We start from the raw sequence: 20754 nt of genomic DNA, 5'->3' as shown, positions 1-20754 counted from the left end.
CTGTCACAGACATGGTTCTTCTGTCATTATCTGCACTGAAATACGTTTTATTAAAATTTTCAAATTTCGAATTTAAAAAGGAAATTTGTTTTCATTATGACACTAAAAATGTATTTTAGCATATTTATTAGCATGGATGACATATAATAGTTGCAATATATGTACTATAATGCAATATGACATGACCCTCAAATTTCTATCCAACATATGTTCTGAAAAAAGCAAAAAAAAAAAAAAAAAAACTCCATAAAGTTACCCAGGGCATTCCTGGACTTGCTGATTCCTTAAATATTAACCACACTGTAAATGATATGTTGCAGAGCCAGCTGTGGGAAAGTAATGTACAGTTTTCTCTGAGAGTCCTCTTTACTTCAAGCGCTCAGACGAAGGCAATACTGAGCTGCTGTCAGGACCTTGACCTTGCAAATGGTATAGCTGGCAGATCAGGTGTTGTCATGCTGTCTCTGGAGCTGACACATTTACAGACCACAACAAGCTCTTTTCCAGTAGGAAAACCCAGATCCCGTGTCCAAATCTGTTTGCCAGGCAGGGTCCAGTACAATGTTTTCTATACAAAATGATAGCCCCATATGTATGTACTTTATTTACACTGAGCCTGTGATCCTGGTTTTACATTTCAGTCAACTGTGAATGGGCACAGGTCGGCATGTGTGTGGGTGTTGTGGAGCTCCAGCAAGACCAGCCCGTCCACAGTCAAAATTTTACACACAGGCTCTCCATTCCTAAGCTAGGATCAACACGCAGCCCCTTCATCCTCACAGCTTACCTTCTAAGCAATACAGAGGGTCGAGGACACTGTCTGAGGGAGACAGACAGGGGTAAGACAGCCACTGGAGATCATGATAATGAAATAAATCATGTCACACAACGGCAGGTTAAGCGTTGAGTTATATTAGTAAATCCACATAAAAACCAGCTTTATGGATATAATGTTACAGTTACACTCTCACTATTACCAGCTTTTGACATGGAGGGATTACGTAAAAGAAAAGCTGTGCAGTTTTTAAGAAAAAGATGTACTATCATATTATTAGTAAATTAATAATAATCTCGAAGTTTACAAATATTTGTTTAAATGTATTTTTAATAACACACAATTGTTTAACAAAAATTAACCTAAGAACCTAAGATGAAAACTTATTTTCCAATAAGTTTTAATCAGTAAATTCAGTAAATGCCTTGCAGTGATTTAGAACCAGGAAAATATATTTCAAGAGCCCAAAATGTAAATGCACATAAGTACAACATTTACTTTGCCTTTGAATCTATTTGTGTGCTGCAAAAATATTATTTTAAATTTTAAGAAATATACAGAATTTTTATATTTGCAAAATGAAACTGGAGTTACCTCAGCCCAGGCTGATTCAGGTGACTGTTGGGGAAGAATGAGTCCATGGGCTCACAGCACTGAGCCATTGTTCTGAATCTCAAAAGGACCAGGCTGATATCATAAATGTGGAGACCGACTAAGGGTAAGTAAGGACACTCAACTTTCACCCATGAGGATCAGAGTGTGAATGGGTGCAGTTACTATTATACTCCTGGAAAATACTCCCATGCTGACATCAGACCGCATATAAAGCTGAAATGGACTCAGCTGAACAGTCAAATCTATCTGAAACTCAAATGATAAAAGAAAATGTTAAATATTAGTTTAGATTTTTTTTTACAGTCTTATATTTGGTTCAAGATTATTTAAAAGAAAAGAAAAGAAATAAAAAAACACAATGAAGACGATCTCAACAAACACATTTTTATTTTTATATCTAGTCCCTTTTTATTTTTCATTTTTGATTAAGTGATGAAAACATGCAAATTATAAATTATCTGATGAGGTATGTTCATCTCTGCCTGCTCTATATTACCAACTAAACCCATTTGACCATAGAGAATTTTCCAATCAAAATTAAAACCAGGAATTAGATTAAGAGCCTTTATAAAGACAATAAAGGAAGAAGTTAAAAGGGAACTTTCAAATGGAAACAATCAGTGAACCACATTCGAGATGGTTACATTTCATTTTGCTTCTTATCTCCAACCAAACACTGGCTTTGCTGCCAAGTGAGTATTGGCAAATAACAAGAACATTATTTTTATCCGAAGAAGCATTTCTAAATACAAACTGTCAGACTAGACCTGCGGAGGGACAGTGACTTCAGATCAGCCATGTGAAAATCCCATCACCCTCTGGTGTCCCTCCTGTGAAAGCTGCCATAGCTCACAGTGGGGATCGCCAGAGAAACAACAAGCTCCATCCAATCTGTCTGACTGGATCCACATCTTTTGTATACCATTTGTTTATAACCTCTATCTCTATTGTGCTTTGAGGACAGAACCCTTTCAAGTGACAGATGGGTGGCACTTTTGAACATGTCATGTGGTCCTCCAGGAGCCTACACCATGGGCCGTGTGTTTTCATGAAGCCTGTGGCAATTACACTGGTCGGGAGTTTACCAGCACTGAAGGATCATTCCCAAAAAACGACATCACCAGGACTATTCTTGTTGGCTGCATCACGGGTTAACCAGACGAGTGGATTCCAGCAATACAGCTAATTAAGAACATTACAGTTCTGTCATATCAGCAGAGCATCATAAATCTGGAGTTAAATGGGTCCAGTCGCTGGATAAAAATGGGCTCCAACAACCAATTTAAAGAAAACATCGACCCTAAAACAGACTTTAAAGCCATATTTTCATTCCTGTGACGAAATTGTTTTAATACACTAGACTAGGCTATTGTCAACGAAAATGGAGATTACAGCATCAAGAAATTAATAATGGCATCAGGTGACATCATTTGCATTTGTTTCACAGAATAAGTGACTTAGTGGAAAAGTGAAAGTGGAATTTTTCCTCACTTATATTTGAAGCATTCATAGCTGTAAACTAGAAGATATGCCCACAGTCCACTAAAATGTTTTAAAGATTTTTCCCACTCTTTACTACATCTGGAACAGCTGCAGGTTTGTCTCATGATGTCATCACTACTGCCTCTCTATTTGCTCTTCAGCAGGTCTAAGGCCTACGACTTAAAATCAATATATGTGAATCCTATTTTTGGGTGGAGCTCCCTGGAGTGGAGCAGCACTGTCTCACACAGGTCCTTTATCACTCCAGATGAAGCTGTATCATTGTGTCTAAAGAGGTGCTGCTGAAGAGGAGCAAAAGGCGTTGAGGCCAGTGAGTGGTGGTGATGGTTTAGGGAGGCACATCGGTGGGGGGGACAACTTCACCAAAGTCTGGGCTGCTCCCTTCATTTAAAAACATCTCTCCACCAGCACCTCCTGGTAAAACACAGGGCACTGGAGCGATAGAGAAATCACAAGGATAGGCACCAGCTCGGCTACAGGCCTTGAAAAATTACAATAAATATATTGTGCCGATACATCTGGTTCTTATGAATCTAGATGTTGATTGGTGGAGGCGTCACAGCACCAGAGCATTCGTATAAATTATTAAAGCTCACTGCTTTAAAAAGCATTTCTATTGCTTTGTGAAACTGTTCCAGGACCAGATAAATAGATAGGTCCAAAAAGGGACTTGAGCACTTCTTGAAAAGCGTAATTTCAAACAAGCAAATAAAGCTTGTGAGCAATTCTAAAGCACATTTTATTCACCACCTCACGATTGACTGAATCTCTTGAAAAAAGCCTTCACATTTCACTTACCTTAAAAATCACTTAGCTTTTCAGTGGAAGGTATATATGAAATGTTCTTTAGGAACACGAAAAACAAGCTGACATCTAAATTATTCAAACCAAACATTTCATTTGTAGGAAAAGAAGCATCTAAATTTTGGCCTGTCCTGGCAATTTCCTTTGAAAGGGAACCTTGAAAAAAAAAACAAAACACTTAAGCTCGCTGTCTCCCCCTCCAGAGTGCAATTAAATCCTAGCTGTGTATGGACATGATTACTGACTGCCACAGGTCTTACATCAGTGCAGAACCTCCACTTCCAGCAGGAAACTTGCTATATGGGTCAATTATGGCAATACCTTGTTTTGCTTAAAGATGGAGGAAGTGCTCTTCATGCTCAAACACACAGGCTGCACTTGAGATTTCAACTGTAACAATGTCCACTTCTACATCTAAAACACAAATGAATAAATGAATGTGTAAGAGGTGCATTGCTCTTGGTGGTATAGGCATGGGATAGGATGCCTGTGTGCTCCTGTGCTACATATGGCCACAGTGAGGCCAGCATGTGAACACTGCTATGGCCCACAGCGGAGACAGATCTGTTTGCTCAGCAGCTGAGCGGGGACACGGAGATGCTCCTTTTACACTGAGCCGAGCACTGACAATCAGGCCTTTGTCACGGAGGCATCTGTTGTTACAGCTCACAGGAAGAAACATGTTTCTTTAAAAAGTGCACTCAGTGGGGTTATCAGTGTTAAAGATAGGGCGGCATCATGTCAACAAACCTAAAATGCGTGTGTCTGGTAAAGTTTAAACAGTAGCGTACTGTCTCTCTTTTGGAGGGGTAAATAGGTCTGACTTTTTTCAGCAGTGTAGTCATGGTTGAAACTGGAACAAGTTTTTAACTCAAAGACATCAACAGGCTCTGAGGTTTTAAATGTCAGCATAGCTTCACACAATTAACACCAAGAACTGCTTTTACCAATTAGCAGTTGTACTGAACAAACGTGGAATAAAACAGAGGTTCGAACACTTTACAGTGAGAACTGTCAGTACATTAACTGTGCATTATTGAAATTCCTTGAATTCCAGTCTGGAATCCATAGTAATAAACAATAAAGGCATACGCTCTCCAACACCAGACCCACAGACATTTGTTTTAATAAATTACATATAACTAAACCATAATAAGAAGAATGGAGCCTCAAAGCAATAATTTGCTTTACTAGCCAAACCTGTCTCACATAACTGGCATTGTAATGGTCAAACACTTTAAGGACAAAAGGCAACTGTAAAATAATATTTACCAGATATTTAGAGATAACAGGTTATGACTTTAAAAACCCTCCCTTAAAACCCACATTCTAGTTGATCAATAACTGAATCATGAAAGAATTTTTTATGCAATATATAACTTAAGGTGAGGTGCTTTCATTAGCAATTAACACTGTCATCCTGTTTTGTGAATTCACATTCTGTTACAAGAGCATGATTAACATAAAAGCCATATGCATGGAAATGGTAGTATACCTTCCTTTTCTTCATCTAAATCAGGTAAATTACAGCCTCACTACGCCATCTTGTGTTTACTTGCACACATGACTATAAGAAAGCCTACTACACACCGGAGGTTGACGAAAAGTGAAACAAAATGTATTTTGGAGCATTTTATTACTTTTTTGACAAATATATATGAAGGTTTTCCTATCAAGGGAACATTCTTTCAAAGATACGTATACAGCAAATTCATTCCTGTAAAGAGACAGGAAACTGGGGAAATCATCAGAAGACATGATGGAGCTAACCATTTCTATTTGTGCCCAGCAAAGGTAAGGGTGCACATTAATTATAAATTCAGGATAGTGATACAGAAGTCAATACATATGTCATATTGATGACAAAAATAGAGTTATTTTAAACTCCAATGGGACATTTTTATTTGTATTACCATAATACACTGGGTGAATTATTAGATTTGCATCAAGGCACGCAAGCATTGGTAACCATCAGTGGAGCATTGCTTTTTGTTTGCCAAGACATTGGTCCCATTGGGTAGTACAACTGTGCAAACTACAGAATAAAAAAACAGAACAAAGGGCTTTGTTTGCAGGATTACAACAAAAGGAAATCTAAAAAAAAAAAAAAAAAAAAATTAAAAAAAAAAATCTGATCAATAATGTACAGAGAAATGTCAAATACAGAACTTGCAACCCTAATCAGGGTTGAGACACATTAGTTCTTCGGTATGGTGATGGTGACATCTCAAACGCATTGGTCATAATTGCTGTCCTTGACAGAAGACCTGCAACTCTTACAGAGGATGTAGTTCAGTAAGGAATCTCTTTTCCTGCTGTAGGAACTCTTGTAAGCTTCTTTTTCCCTGCCTGAAGTTGCTCTCCCTCCTTGAAAATGGCAAAATGACCTGGAGTCTGAGAAGAGTTTCAATGTTACTAAAACTTCTAATCTGTGATGTCTTGAGGGTATCGAGCACTGTAGTTGGAAGATAGCCTGCCATTGGATCCAGCCATTTCTCCTTCCACAACTTCATCTCAGAGTGCAGGGAAGCGTGGTCTGGCAAGTCATCCTTGTACAGGCGGAACACAAGACCACTAAGAATGCTGGTTTCTACTTTGGACATTGCATAAGGCACAATCTCCAGACATCTCAAGGTATCCAATACCTTTTCTGTGAAGAGGTCATCAATTTCTGCTATTGAGTGTTCGACAACTTTCATGCTTATAGATTCTTTGTAAAACTCACTCAGTGGCTCAAGAAGCACTGAATGCAACATTGTGACATGGAGTTTAGAAGCCAATGTGACAGCTTCCTCAAACCAGGTCTTGTGATAGGTGTCAATATCACTCTTAAGTTTACTGATAGATGCTTTGACATCTGGCAAATTACTCACAGCAAGCAACATATCTAAGGGTTTGCCCTGAAAAGACTGACTTAGCTTTTCAGTTACACTCAAGACATTCTTCTGCACCACTGTTGACAGTACAAACTCAAAGTTTCTCATTGCATCAAAGAACTGTGATGCTTGCTGCTGGTTTGAAATACTTTCCTCAGCTTTCAGCTCATTCAAACAGAGCATGACAGCTTCTAAAATCTCTACCATGACTTCATGCATGTCATGACTCTTCTCCCAGTTCTTGATGAGTTTGTCCCTCAGCTCGTTGCCTTTTCCTTCATCATGCTGGTACACGTGACTGATCATGTCTTCGAGTTTGTTCTGGCGTTCTGCATCCTCTGTTAGCCAGTGTAGTACTTTGCCTATGAGAACTGCTCCATCAGCTGCTTCGTCTGTGGGAGACGATTTAGCTAGCCACACATTAAGAGACAAAGCAGAGCTGACAGTTCTTACAGCCTTGGGATATTTCTTAGCTATAGCTAAACTTACAGCCCTCATTTGTACTCCTACTTCACCAATGCTCAGCAAGGCCTGTCCTCTACAGTACTCCATGTTTAGTCCCCACTTCTCAGAAAGGGCAGCCTCAATAGCATCTGCAAGTACAACTGAGTCTTCACTGTAAGGTATGAAAGCCAATGTTTCCTCACACTGAATGTCCTCTTTGTTTAGGTACTTGATACACAAGGGGACATAGAGCTCACCATGAATTTCAACAGCTTGCTCAGTTATTATTGTGAAGAACTGAGAGTCCCAGAGCTCCTTGAGGATTTGTTCACGTAGTTGTGGATCATAGAAAGAGACTGCATTTCTTGGTCCTTCAGTAACCTCCTGTACCACCTCATTCATCTCACCATCAGCAGGCTCCTCTGCTACACTGCAGCCTTGTGATTCTCCTCCTAATTTAAAAAAAAGATACACACCATATATATATGCTTATTAACAGTTTGTCTTCTCAAAAACCAATACTATCTGCAGTGATGTCTGTGTAATGCACTTACCACTGCCCAGCTTTATTCTTTTCAAAGTTTCCATCACCTAAAAAGATGTACAACATTGGTTATATAGTAGTGATGGCAATGGTTGTTAAAAAAATAAAAAAAGTCTAATTTGCTATATGATTAAGCAAATCATGATATAGAGCTTTAACTAATTATTTTAATTTTTGAGAGATGTATTAATTTCTTGATTAATTTGTTGTTACAAAAAGGCCAGCAAAGGGAACATGTCCATTACACTTGTAAAATGTCTTGTTCTGTTTGACCAATATTCTAAACCTATTAAGATATTTAATTTACTATAAAGATGACTAAGAAAATCAAAATATGGAACCAGTAATTTTTGATAAACAAAAATCACCTAGACAATAACACCATGATTAAAATTGTTGCCAAATTTCCTCTTGACCAATTAATCAACTAATTAGTGTAACTCTAGTATGATCCAAAGAAAATATTTGAGATTTACCTCAGATAACCATATGCGACTCTCTGGATCAACCTCCATACACCTCTGAACAACCTCAGGCAGTCTTTGCAGTGTTGCGCAGTGAAAGAAGAGCATCACATATTCCATTCTGCTGCCTTTGCACAAAGTCTTCTTCAACAGATCCCTCATGACATTCAGTGTTGTCTTCATCAGATCACACTCCATACTGACACTTGGCAGAACAGCAACTAGCCTAAGCAGTAAGGCAACAGTTGGATGGCTCTTCGACTCGGGATGGACTAGTGTTTCTGCAATGGATGATGGGGGAGCAACATCATGGTATTTCTCTCCCCAGACAGTAGCCCAGGCGTTGATTTCCTGCTCAGCTGCTTCAGGATCAGGGAGCTCTGTAAGGTAGAGGCTGAATGGGGTGCCTGTAGACTCTGAAAGAATGGGCTGTGGACTGCAGGAAGGTAGCAATGACAAGACTGATAGGGCCTTTAAGTGGCTGTCAGAAAAGCTGTACTTCATTTCGTCTATGAGACTTCTGAGGAGAGGAACACTCAGATTTTCTCTGTAATATATCTCAGGAGATTCACAGCTGTTGGCTTCCTCTGAAAAGCACACTTGTTCTGGAGCTACCTTGGTTGCTAGCTGAAAGGCCTGCTCAAACCAAGTGGCATGCACAGTGCTCACATTTTCTAACATTTTGTTAAAAGTCTCTATAATTGCAGGAATTTTTTCCACTTCACAGAGAATATCAGCAGGGTTTCCACAGCGGAAGACAGTGCTACAGTTACGAAGAGGGGCACAAGCATTCTTCAAAATCACAAGTGTGACAATAAAGTCCATATTTCTTAGAGCAGTAGAGAGAACTTGTGCATGCACTGACTTGGCACCAGTGGCACTGCACCTAACAGCATCTAGACAGCTGAGAATGCCTTCCAATGTGTCAGCAAGTATGTCAAAGAAGTCCTCTCTCTTTTTCCACCTTGAGCAACATGTTTCTGGAATTTCCTCCAGAGCCTCTCTTGGCATATTTAACAGCCCATCAGCAGCCTGTGCTAACTGTCCCTCCAAACAAGGAGATTCATCAAAGAACAGCAGCAGGTCTTCTGTGATATCCAACATTTTTGCTACTGAAGGGCAAGGCACACTTCTTACCAACCAATGGGCAAGGCCACAAGACTCACTGGGTGTTATAATGGAAAATGGATAACTCTTGATGAAATCCAAAGACATTTTCTTCAGGCTTTGGTAACCTGAGCCCAAATGCATGAATGCTTGTCCTCGACACTGTGACATCGGCAACCCCCAGTCTTCAGTGAGAATCTTTGCAAGGTTATTTGCTTGTTTATCAACATGACAGTTTTCGTCAAATGGTAAAAAACCCATTAGTTCCACTTTTGGAGCAGATTCTCCAACGTACCTGACAAAAACAGGTAGGTGCGTCTTGTCTGCAATTTGAACTGGTTTGTCTGTGATAAGTGAGAAGAAGGGAGAGTCCTGTATTTCCTTGAGTATGACGTTTCTGATTGCATTTATTAAGAGATTCACAATTTCATCATCTCCTATAAAAGATGTGCTTTTGCTTTCACTTCCAAACCAGTGGCACAAGCTAAGTTCCTGAATGAAATACTCTCTGTCCTCTTCTGAGAGGTCAGAAAGACTGCTGTTCTTTTTCCCCAGTAGTGCAGCCAGCCTAAACACTGTTGCCAAACTTTGAGGATTATCCCCTGCGTGCCCTTTCTCATCTGCTGATTTCATTTCTTGGTCCTCAGTCTTGTCAGGAAATTGTTCAGTTTTTGGCTCCTCAGTTTCCTCCTTGACACAATCAACTAAATATATGAAGGAGAAAGATAAAACAGTGAAAAACAGAAATTATGTTAAAAAATACTTGACATAAATATGAGAATATCAGCATGAACATCAATTAAATTGTGTACTTTTATTCCTTAGGAGTTATTAGATGCAAAAAAACAAAACAAAAAACAAACAAAACAAAAAACAACAACAAAAAAAAAAACTATCAACCATACCTTCCACACTATTCTCAGAGTTCCTGACGAAACTTTTGGATTCCTTGTCCTGTGAGTACATCAAAGTACATAAAAATAAGTCCAACATTCATATATATATATATATAGAGAGAGAGAGATAGATGGATACATACAGATACACACACACATATATATATATATATATATATATATACAGTATCTCAGAGAAGTGAGTATACCCTCACATTTTTTGTAAATAGTTTATTTACAAATATTTTTTCATGTGACACAAGAAATGACACTTTGCTACAATGTAGATTGGTGAGTGAACAGCTTGTATAACTGTGTAAATTTGCTGTCCCCTCAAAATAACTCAACACACAGCCATTTATGTCCGTCTGTCTACTGGCAACAAAAGTGAGTACACCCCTAAGTGAAAATGTCCAAATTGGGCCCAACTAGCCATTTTCCCTCCCCGGTGTCATGTGACTCATTAGTGTTACAAGGTCTCAGGTGTGAATGGGGAGCAGGTGTCTTAAATTTGTTATTGCTCTCAGTCTCTCATACTGGTCACTGGAAGTTCACCATGGCACCTCATGGCAAAGCACTCTCAGAGGATCTGAAAAAAAGAATTGTTGCTCTACATGAAGATGGCCTAGGCCAGGGGTATTCAACTAAAATTTAAAGAGGTCCAGTTAGACAAAAATTCTTGAAGCAAAGGTCCGGAAGATCATAATTTCTAACTAGTTAGTGTGATATATATTTAAGTAGCCTAGTAGTTTTATCAACATCTGCATGTAATCAATACCCGACTGTCAAATCAAATGAATTCATAATCTTTATGTTGTGTCTCATAATGGCGTTTCACATTGGCACTTTTAATAAGTGCCACGGTTTCTGAACATATGAGACACACTGGTTTAGTGTTCCCAGTGGGAAGTATGAACAGAAATGAGTCTGTCCATTCCAGATTAAATGCGCTATTTTCGCAGTCCATTTTTCTTTTTTTAGAGGGCGCCATTTGTTCCTTATTTTTCTCTCTCTTTCTCCGTCTCACTCGCCTGTTTCTCTCCCTTTGTTTTCTACATGTAACGCCTTTTTTCTTTTTCTTTGTACCGTCTTTTCATGTGTAACTTGCTTCTAGCTCTGTTTACACTGTAGAGTTGTAATGTTTACCCCCTGGGATGCACAGATTGGCTGAGTGGTATCACGTGGGATGGCTCAACTCGCATGCAATTGGTCTGTGCGTTTCCACTATCATAAAGTCTGCAAAAGCGGCGCCAGTGGAAATAAAAGTGCCCCGTTAATCATAACCTTCTGTTTTGGCTGTAGGTCCGGGACCGTATGGGGCAGCTTTTGGGTCCGCAACCAGACTGCGGTTCGCCTGTTAGTGACCTATGGCCTAGGCTATAAGAAGATTGCCAAGACCTAGAAAGTGAGCTGCAGCCCGGTGGCCAAGACCATACAGGGGTTTAACAGTACAGGTTCCACTCAGAACAGGCTTCGCCATAGTCGACCAAAGAAGTTGAGTGCACGTGCTCAGGTCATATCCAGAGGTTGTCTTTGGGAAATAGACGTATGAGTGCTGCCAGCATTGCTGCAGAGGTTCAAGGGGTGGAGGGTCAGCCTGTCAGTGCTCAGACCATACGCCGCACACTGCATCAAATTGGTCTGCATGGCTGTCGTCCCAGAAGGAAGCAGTTTGCTGAAGACAAGCAGACTAAGGACATGGATTACTGGAACCATGTCCTGTGGTCTGATGAGACCAAGATAAACTTATTTGGTTCAGATGTTGTCAAGCGTGTGAGGTGGCAACCAGGTGAGGAGTACAAAGACAAGTGTGTCTTGATTACAGTCAAGCATGGTGGTGGGAGTGTCATGGTCTGGGGCTGCATGAGTGCTGGGGTGGGGAGCTACCCTAGCACTGGGGAACTACAGTTCACTGAGGGAACCATGAATGCCAACATGTACTGTGACATACTGAAGCAGAGCATGATCCCCTCCCTTCAGAGACTGGGCCACAGGGCAGTATTCCAGCATGATAACGACCCCAAACACACCTCCAAGATGACCACTTCCTTGCTAAAGAAGCTGAGAGTAAAGGCGATGGACTGGCCAAGCATGTCTCCAGACCTAAACCCTATTGAGCATCAGTGGGGCATCCTCAAACGGAAGGTGGAGGAGCGCAAGGTCTGTAACATCCACCAGCTCTGTGATGTCATCATGGAGGAGTGGAAGAGGATTCCAGTGGCAACCTGTGAAGCTCTGGTGAACTCCATGCCCAAGAGGGTTATGGCAGTGCTGGAAAATAATGGTGGTCACACAACTATTGACACTTTGGGCCCAATTTGGACATTTTCACTTAGGGGTGTACTCACTTTTGTTGCCAGCGGTTTAGACATTAATGGCTGTGTGTTGAGTTATTTTGAGGGGACAGCAAATTATACAAGCTGTATATTCACTACTTTACATTGTAACAAAGTGTCGTTTCTTCAGTGTTGTCACATGAAAAAAAATATAATAAACTATTTACAAAAATGTGAGGGGTGTACTCACTTCTGTGAGATACTGTATATATGTGAGTCACTTCGCTGTATAAGTTGCAGGACAAGCCAGAGGAGTTAAAAAAAAAAAAAAAAAAAAAAACCATGACTTATAGTCTACAAAATACCATACACACTCACACACACACACACACACACACGCACGCGCGCGCACACACACACACACACACACACATACACCACTCACAAAGTTAGGGATATTCGACTTTCAGGTGACATTTATGGAAAATGTAAAAAGTTCATACTACAGTGATATTATATCATGAAAGTAGGGCATTTAAGTACAAGTATGCAATGGTAATTTCTTCTTCTCAAACAATTTATTGAAACAAAAGCTAACAGTGGTGGGTATACCACAACAAAAAATGTCAATGTCTCAATAACTTCTCAATTGTTAGGTGTCGTCTTGGTCTCATGATGTCAAAATGTGAACAGCATGATGAAGAGGACTGTTTAAATATGAACTGTCATTGAACCAGAACATTTAGTGGTCGATAGTCATGGATCAGACACTTGTTGTGATTTTTGTGGTTAATCACATTGAACAGTTGGACATGTGCATTCAAGAGTTTAGAGAAGGTCAAATTAAGTTCAGCTGTAAAGGTTATAGTGCATTTTCGGTGCATTATGAAAAAGTCAAATATCCCTAACTTTTTGTGAGTAGTGTATATTGCACAACAGGGTCAAATCTATTAAAGAATAAAAGCACATACCAGACAGATGCCTTCCAAGGCCTGCGGAGTAACCTTCAAACACTGGATCACCATTCGGTCCAGGTCTCTGCTGAAGTCAGTGCCCACCTGCAGCATAGCTAAGCATATGGACCTATCTTTAGGATTTGTATTTCTCAGGTATTCCTGGAACTTCTTGTGGCGCATTATGACGCCGCAGTCCTCCAGTGCTGTGCTGGGTAGCACAGACATAACCCTCAGTAGTGCATTAATGTTTCCAAAGTACTGCATGAGTGGCAGACGCAATGTGTGAAATATGGTGCTTGGGATGGTCACGGATGCCACTTTGGTCTTCCAGGTTACTCTCCAACAACAAAGCTCTGTGAAGAAGTTGTCAGCATCAGGAAGATCGCGGCTATAGAGAGGAGGCTTTGACTTTAAGCTCTCAAACATGTAACTCACTGTGACTGAGCATGGGACCAGGGAAAGGAAATTGAGAGCTTCTTTGTGGTCTTCAGAAAAATGATCCTTCACTGCATTGATAAGGTTATCTACCAGGGGCACACTTAAGCCATCTTTGTAAAACCCAACTGGCTTGATCATGCCATCCCTTGGTAAAGAGTTTTCAGGCACTTCAATCTGCACTCTTAGACTCTGTGCCATTGCACAGGCCTCATCAAACCAGTTCTGGTGAAATATCTTCATATTTGTTTTTACTCGATTCAGAGTGGCTACTATACCACTGATTTGGCAAAGTTGGGATGCAGCACTGAAGTGGTCCTTTTGGAGACCTGCACTCAGCTCTTTGGTAAAAGAGGATGCATTCTTCAAAACCACCATGGCAATGATGAAATCAAACTCCATTACTTTGTGGAGAAGTGCTTCAGCTTGTTCAGACACAAAGGGTTTCCATCTCTGTGGGTTGTTCTTTATTTTCTCCAGACATTCAACGAGGGGCTCCAGCATCTGCACAAACACCTCGTAGGAATCATGCTTCTCTTGCCAAAGGGTGCAGAACTTGCCTTGTAACTCTTGGACCTTTTCGTAGCTCTCCCTAAGACCAAATGCTATTACATGGTCAAGCTGTTTTTCTAACGTAGGACTGCTGCCAAAAAACATCAAAGTCTCTTCAAACGTGTCCAGGGCTCTTTTAACAGCTGGCACTGGGATGGATTTTGACCACCATGTGTTGAAAGAGTAGGAAGAGCAGTGTGTGCTTATAGCAAGAGGATATTTCTCCTGAACTTTGCAGGCAAATGCTTTCAGCTTGTAGGAGACATCACCAGAGCCTAGGTATGCTTGACCTCTGCAATTATTCAAATCAAGATGCCATTCAACTGTAACTATTTCCAGGAGACGCTGTACCATGGTATTACAATCAAGATCTGCCTCAAGGAATCCCATCAACTCCAGTCGCATGACATCAAAACTGTCCACAAACCTAAGGAAGAGTGGAAGGTAATCTTTCTCCCCAAGTTTCACAACACGGTCAATGAACAAGGAGAAGAATGAACTCCCCACTTCCATGAGAATTCCTTCCCTGACAGCATTCTCGCACACAGTAAGAACTTCTTTCATTTCAGACTTGGTAACATATTCCACCTCTCCATCCTGAACAGGAGAGGTGTCACTATGTAGCCTGCTTTGACTGCTGTATGCAGCAGTCACTGCAGCCTGCAAAGCAGATTTAAGAGCTTCTCTATCAGTTTCTGCACACTTCATCTCCACAAGCCTGTCAGCATCCATGTCTAGGTTTATGAGCTGTAATTCCTCTTCAGTGTCCTTTTCAGCATGGTTTCCATGAGCTACCACTGAAATGAAAGGTGGGAATTGTCTTGTAATCTAAAACTTTAGTTATGGGACACACATTGCTGAATAAGCAAAAAAAAAAAAATGCTATTTAACAAAAACACTATTCAACTTATTATTTCCACTCACGTATTTTTACCCCAAAGCTTGCACAACATTTTGCACTGCTTAAAACAATCTGCAGCCCTTATTCTATAGTGCTTTGATTTTATCTGTATTTTTGCCTTAAATTGGATATTATGGATGATTGTGATATAACTGCCTTGTTATTGGCAGTTATATCACATATATAACAAACTTTCACAAACAAAACTCCACAAACAAAAGGGTGCTTCTACTCAATACTGAGCACAGGGTCTGAATACTAATGACCATGTGATATTTCAGTTTTTCTTTTTTAATAAATTTGCAAAAATTTCTACATTTCTGGTTTTTTCTGTCAAGATGGGGTGCTGAGTGTACATTAATGAGAAATAAAATGAACTTTTTTGATTTTGGCAAGTGGCTGCAATGACACAAAGAGTGAAAAATTTAAAGGGGTCTGAATACTTTCCGTACCCACTGTATATTGTTATTGCCTTGTTCTAAATATCACTCACCTTGGGGATGCTTCTCCTTTGTGTCATCATCCTGTAACACACACAAGACGACCACAAACATGCAAAGTATAAAGTATTTTGAGATAGAAAGTTGCTTCATTATCAAAGTGGACTATGACATTTTAGCAGTATTCAGATAATATCTACTTACCATTTGCAGCAACTGCAAGATGTCTGGATGCTGTTGGACATATGACTCCACCATTTGTTCAACACTGAAATGCACATCTTGGTTTACATAGACATATGCCATTCTGCACTGTCTTTGGTCCTCCGGTGTGGCTCTTAAATAGGAGTGGCACCGTTCCAGTACCATATGGTACTGGCCATAGACATCTGCCTCTGCATTTACACATGGGACAGTGCCCAAGACCCTCAGCAGGCTTTGCACATTTGGATAAAACCCAATATCTGGAATTTTGAGTGTCGCAAACACTGTGGTTGGTAAGATTCTACGCTTGCTTGCGTGCCTCCACTTCACTTCCCAACAACCAAGCTCTTCGTAAAATGTGTCCGGCCTTGCAAGATTGTTCAAATTGGCATCTGCTACTTTATCCCTGCGAATGCTGAAATTGTGGTCAGCCATGTAAGATGGCACTAACGAGAGCCATCGGAGAATCCTCACCATCTCAGTGCTGAACACTCTCTTCACTTCTGCAACAAGATACAGCAAGATGGGCCGGCTCAGAGTCTCTCTGTAAAAGTCTTCCAGTGGTATTTCAGTTTTGTCTCCTTGGTCTATCTCTGGTTTAGTGACCTCCACTCCCAGCTTCTTGGCTCGACCAACTGCATCTGAAAACCATTTTCTATGGAATATTGCAAGTTCCTGTTGATATTTGCTTACCAGCTTTAAGGCATTAGAAATTGTGTACTGCAAGGTACTGCTGATGCTAATTATTCCCCTGAGACTCGAGTTGAGTATGCTGACACAACAGAGAGTGTTCTTTAGAACAACAAGTGTGATGATGAAATTGAAATTCTTCAAAACTGGCTTAAGCTTGGCCATCTGTTCAGCAGTATCTTCATCTACCTTTGAAATTGTCTCATTGATGCAATTCAGGAATGGCTCCAAAATATCTAACATGGTCTGAAAGGCATCCGTGCTATATTCCCAATTCCCACCGAGAGCTGCTTTGATCCTGTCCACTTCTCCTTTCACATGCCCATATGTCATCTGTACCTTTCCTTCCAATCTTTTGTACAGTTCTGGTGTTCTCCTGAGTAATGAGGCAACCTCTTCTACGGTGTCTGCAACCTTTTGAATGGAGGGCACAGGCATGCAACGAATAATCCATATGTTGAAGGCATATGGGTCACTTGGTGACAGAACTACTTGTGGGAACTCCTGCAGAATCCTGCAGGTAAGGTCGCGCATTTTTTGACACATACTGCCTGTAACCAGATATGTGAGTCCTCTGCAGTGCTCCATCCTCAGCCCCCACTTGTTTCTCAACTCTGAAAGAAGCATGTAAAACAGATTCTCTGCATCCATATCACAAGGTAGGAACCCAATGAGGTGCTTTTGTGGGAAACCTGCTACTGTGACGGACCTAATGAACACTGGGATCTGCTCCTTTCCCTCTATGCTTGTCACGTCCTGGAGGAGAATGGAGAAGAATCGTGCCAGTCTGAGGCTGTTTTGGATCTCTTCCCGCATGAGGTCTTCACTAAACTGGAGAATTTCTGTTTTGTCAATTTTCTCCACACAGATACGATTGAGAGCTTGTTGACCTCTAGCGCCACCAATTGTCTCATCAGCATTGATGTTTGCACCATTGATGCTGAACCCTGTCAGTGCCAGGATTTCCTTAAAATATACTTTTAGAGTTTCTTTAGCTTTGGCGCTTGCCACCTCCTCTTGAGTTTGGTTTTCTTTTTGCAATTCAGGTGCTGCACTGTTGTCTTCAGACACTTTTGTCTCCTCAATAATTTCTGCTTTTACAGTGTTTTCTGATGAGAAAGAGGGAAAATGAATTGAAAGGCTGAGATCACTTGCAAATTCAACTAGTGAAATCTATATTTATAACAAAAGCACTTTAACATTGACTAAAACTCAAGGGACTTCAGGGGATTTTCAAAGATGAATTAAACCAACATACCTTTTGTTTTCTTCACCGAAGTAGGTTCCTCTTCAGACTGGGAACATAAGGATAATCATAGATATGCATTTTAGCATTTTCATGTTGAATAAAAAATGCTATCCATTTAATTTAAAATGTAGTCTTTTTAAAATCGGAAACACTTACAGGACCTCTAGCTCGTTTTCTGTTGCAGGTTGATTGATTATTCACGGGCATTGTAAAGTCAAATATTGTTGGAACAGCATCTTTCCTTAAGACACAACTAGAGGCACTCTGAAAAAATGTAGGAGACCACATTTACTTTGTCAGCCTAAATATGCTGACAACAAGATCACAACTTCTAACATTTTCTATAATAATTTTAAGCACTTTCATACTTGCTTAAAAAAATAATTCTCTACTGACCTAACTTACCGACTTAACATTAATGTAAAATGATTCAAAAGGTCTTTGAACGATTTGGTGTTACCCTTCAAGCCAAAGCAAACTAAGCAGCACAAAATGCTTTCTGGCAACAGCACAAAACATTAGACATACCTATGTGTTTTAATGTTATAAGCGTCAAAAGGAATTATTACTTGTCTGCTATATTGAGTTCCAAGGATTGTTTGGCTCTACCCAATTATCCTGGCAGTTTTGAACATAATACAAGCGCTGTGGTTATTAGCCCTGAAAGTGTGCTCACCACAACACCAGTGGCACTACAATAACAGCATAATGACAAATTTTCTTCTTCTCACTACTATTATTATGCATTAAAAAAAGGGTAATGGGCAACAGATTTACTTCTTACCTGATTAGAGATCATAGAGGGCTCAAAGTGCTTTGCACAGAGTCTGTACAACTTATGCAGCTGCTCAGGAGGTTCACATGCCAAATCTTGGCGATGACAGTTATTCAACCATTGTTTACAGCTAGAAAATACACAGAGAGAATGGCATTAATATTTGAGGTCACAATCATAAACTTAATGACTAAAATAAGCATTTCATCAAATACTTGTGCAAGGTTTTGTTTGAACTCAGCATTTATTCAATAATGACTCAAGAAACAGCCATACTGTACTAGTTCTAATGTGAAATTGCTTCAGTTTCAAAAGTGGTCATTGTGATGAGTTTAACAATGATCCATCTCACCATGGGATTTTACACTACAAACGGTACACTACAGAGAGCAATTAGAAGACTTGATCTGATTAATGACAAAATAGTGAAGGAACAGGAGTTTCATCAAAATATTTATTGCATAATTATGAAAAGATTGCATTTTTTGTTTCAATGTGCTTCCGTGCGGAAAAGATTAAATTTGCCTAATGTTGTATTTACAGGACCATGCAACAATGCAGTATATTGGTCCAAGATTCTGCAAGGCTAACCATTTCAGCTGTCAACCAACAACTTTAAAAATGTAGGTTGATATGTTGCTTCATCACTCAGCAAATGCAAGATTACCTAACATTGTAGGCAAATGTTTGAGAGTGATGCTTGTGGTGCTTAATACACATGCACACTTCTGTTATGCCACAAAAGGTCATGTCAGCAATTAGATGGCTTTGGCACATTCGCTGATACATGTCTGCTCTAGTTAGCTGCACTTGTAATACAACCTGTCTCAGTGTTTGCAGTGATAAAAAGGAAGAAGCTGTAACTGATTACTGACGGACACTTTACTTCATGATAGCTTTCATTATACTTTTTCTCCACTCATTTTTATTAAGGTATGCATGAAATAATAATATATTAATGATAAAAAAAACAACAAAAAAAACAGCAAATTAGATTTATTTCCTTAAATTTAATACAATATTATTTGGGTGCTGCTTTAAAAAGAGAATACAGCGCAAAACAAAGAAGAAGAAAAAACGGCCTATTCTTTGCAGTGCTGGGTATATAATATTTTGAGACCCTGTGGTTTTTCCTCTGGCTTTGTGGTTATATTTCCTGTGTGCATTTCCAGCGCTGTGATTCAGTTTGCTGAACTGCAGCTGTCAGTCAGTTACACCTAATTTAATTCTACTGAATGTGGTTTTAAGCCAGACAGCACACCTATAATTGCAAAATACTACAGAAACAGCACCAACTTGAAGCAACAACAGAATTAAGGGAGGCGCTAGACTGCTATTTATTCACACGGACATCACCCGTCTGAACACAATATAAGTTTCAATCTACACTGTTCCTAATGAGCTGTGCCGGTGAATGGCGCGGTTTGGTAAACAATAAGGCCAAGCAGACGGTATATCGTCAAATGAAAGGTGAGCTAGTGTTAATGCCAGACCTTCACTAACATAAGTTACCACGCTATTGAGTCGGTAACGCTAGGTGTCGTGTACCGCTGGTGATTTAAATTTCAGCACAGAAAAGTTTTTTAACTATAGTTTATTCTGGTTTGTGATGCGACTGAATACTAACGATAAACTGACAGTGCCTATATCACACACCAGTCTCTGTCTCACAGCCTGAATGAGCGAACGGAGTCTGTTTCTCACGGGTTTCTCTTTCCAGAGTAGCTAACGTTGGTCTGCGCCATTTTCGACGGAGTTGTGTCACTGTTAGCCAACATGATGCTAAGCTAACGCTAGTGTTAACCCGTGGGTAGCAGCCACATTGATTTTGCATGCTAAGTGGCTCATTTTTAACACACATCTCAGTAAAGTAAGTAGAGCTCTTACCGGTCTGGGTCCAAAGGAAAGCTGAAAAGCGTAGTGGTTGATTTCCCTTGCTGGTAGTCACAGTTCGCTGCGGCGCAGCAGTCAGTCATTTTGGGCTGCAATGTAGCTAGCTAGCGATTTAGCTAGCTTAGCAGGCGGTTGCAAGCTGGCAAAGCTACTGTGAGCAAACCTGCAGAAGAGTCTACAGAGTCATGCCTTGGGCAAACTCTGCAGCCAACACAGTTGAATTTCAATATTATTTTTCGCTTAATGGAAAACTAAGAACCTACTCATTTCATGTTCTTAAAGTTGATGTTGCGTGCTGAGCAAAGAGTCGCCGAAAGCGTGTTAACACCAACCAGGAACTAGACCGTGCAGTACA

The 20754-nt window shown here is 40.1% G+C and overlaps 1 protein-coding gene across 1 annotated transcript; it reads right to left on the bottom strand.

The window, feature by feature from the left end:
- Positions 1 to 5314: 5314 nt before the first annotated feature.
- LOC113142629 (uncharacterized) lies at positions 5315 to 20754 on the bottom strand. Its single transcript, XM_026327683.2, has 12 exons — positions 20663 to 20754; positions 20394 to 20562; positions 18516 to 18636; positions 17888 to 17995; positions 17741 to 17777; positions 15793 to 17591; positions 15642 to 15672; positions 13276 to 15044; positions 10038 to 10086; positions 8038 to 9836; positions 7572 to 7608; positions 5315 to 7469 (listed from the first exon to the last, which is right to left on the bottom strand). Exons 2-12 carry the CDS (start codon positions 20480 to 20482, stop codon positions 5974 to 5976), a joined length of 7335 nt encoding a protein of 2444 aa, XP_026183468.1. The 5' UTR covers positions 20483 to 20562; positions 20663 to 20754; the 3' UTR covers positions 5315 to 5973.

Source organism: Mastacembelus armatus, chromosome 14, assembly GCF_900324485.2.
Source record: "Mastacembelus armatus chromosome 14, fMasArm1.2, whole genome shotgun sequence".
In the NCBI taxonomy this organism is placed as follows: domain Eukaryota; kingdom Metazoa; phylum Chordata; class Actinopteri; order Synbranchiformes; family Mastacembelidae; genus Mastacembelus; species Mastacembelus armatus.
The sequence above is the reverse complement of the archived record's forward strand: the minus strand, read 5'-3'. Positions and strand labels throughout refer to the sequence as shown.

Coding starts and splice junctions, on each gene's coding strand:
- LOC113142629 (XM_026327683.2), bottom strand. CDS start 20,482: ATGACTGACTGCTGCGCCGCAGCGAACTGTGACTACCAGCAAGGGAAA. Junction 15,045..15,641: donor AAAGGAGAAGCATCCCCAAG/GTGAGTGATATT, acceptor CTTTCATTTCAG/TGGTAGCTCATGGAAACCAT. Junction 9,837..10,037: donor CTCTGAGAATAGTGTGGAAG/GTATGGTTGATA, acceptor TCATATATTTAG/TTGATTGTGTCAAGGAGGAA.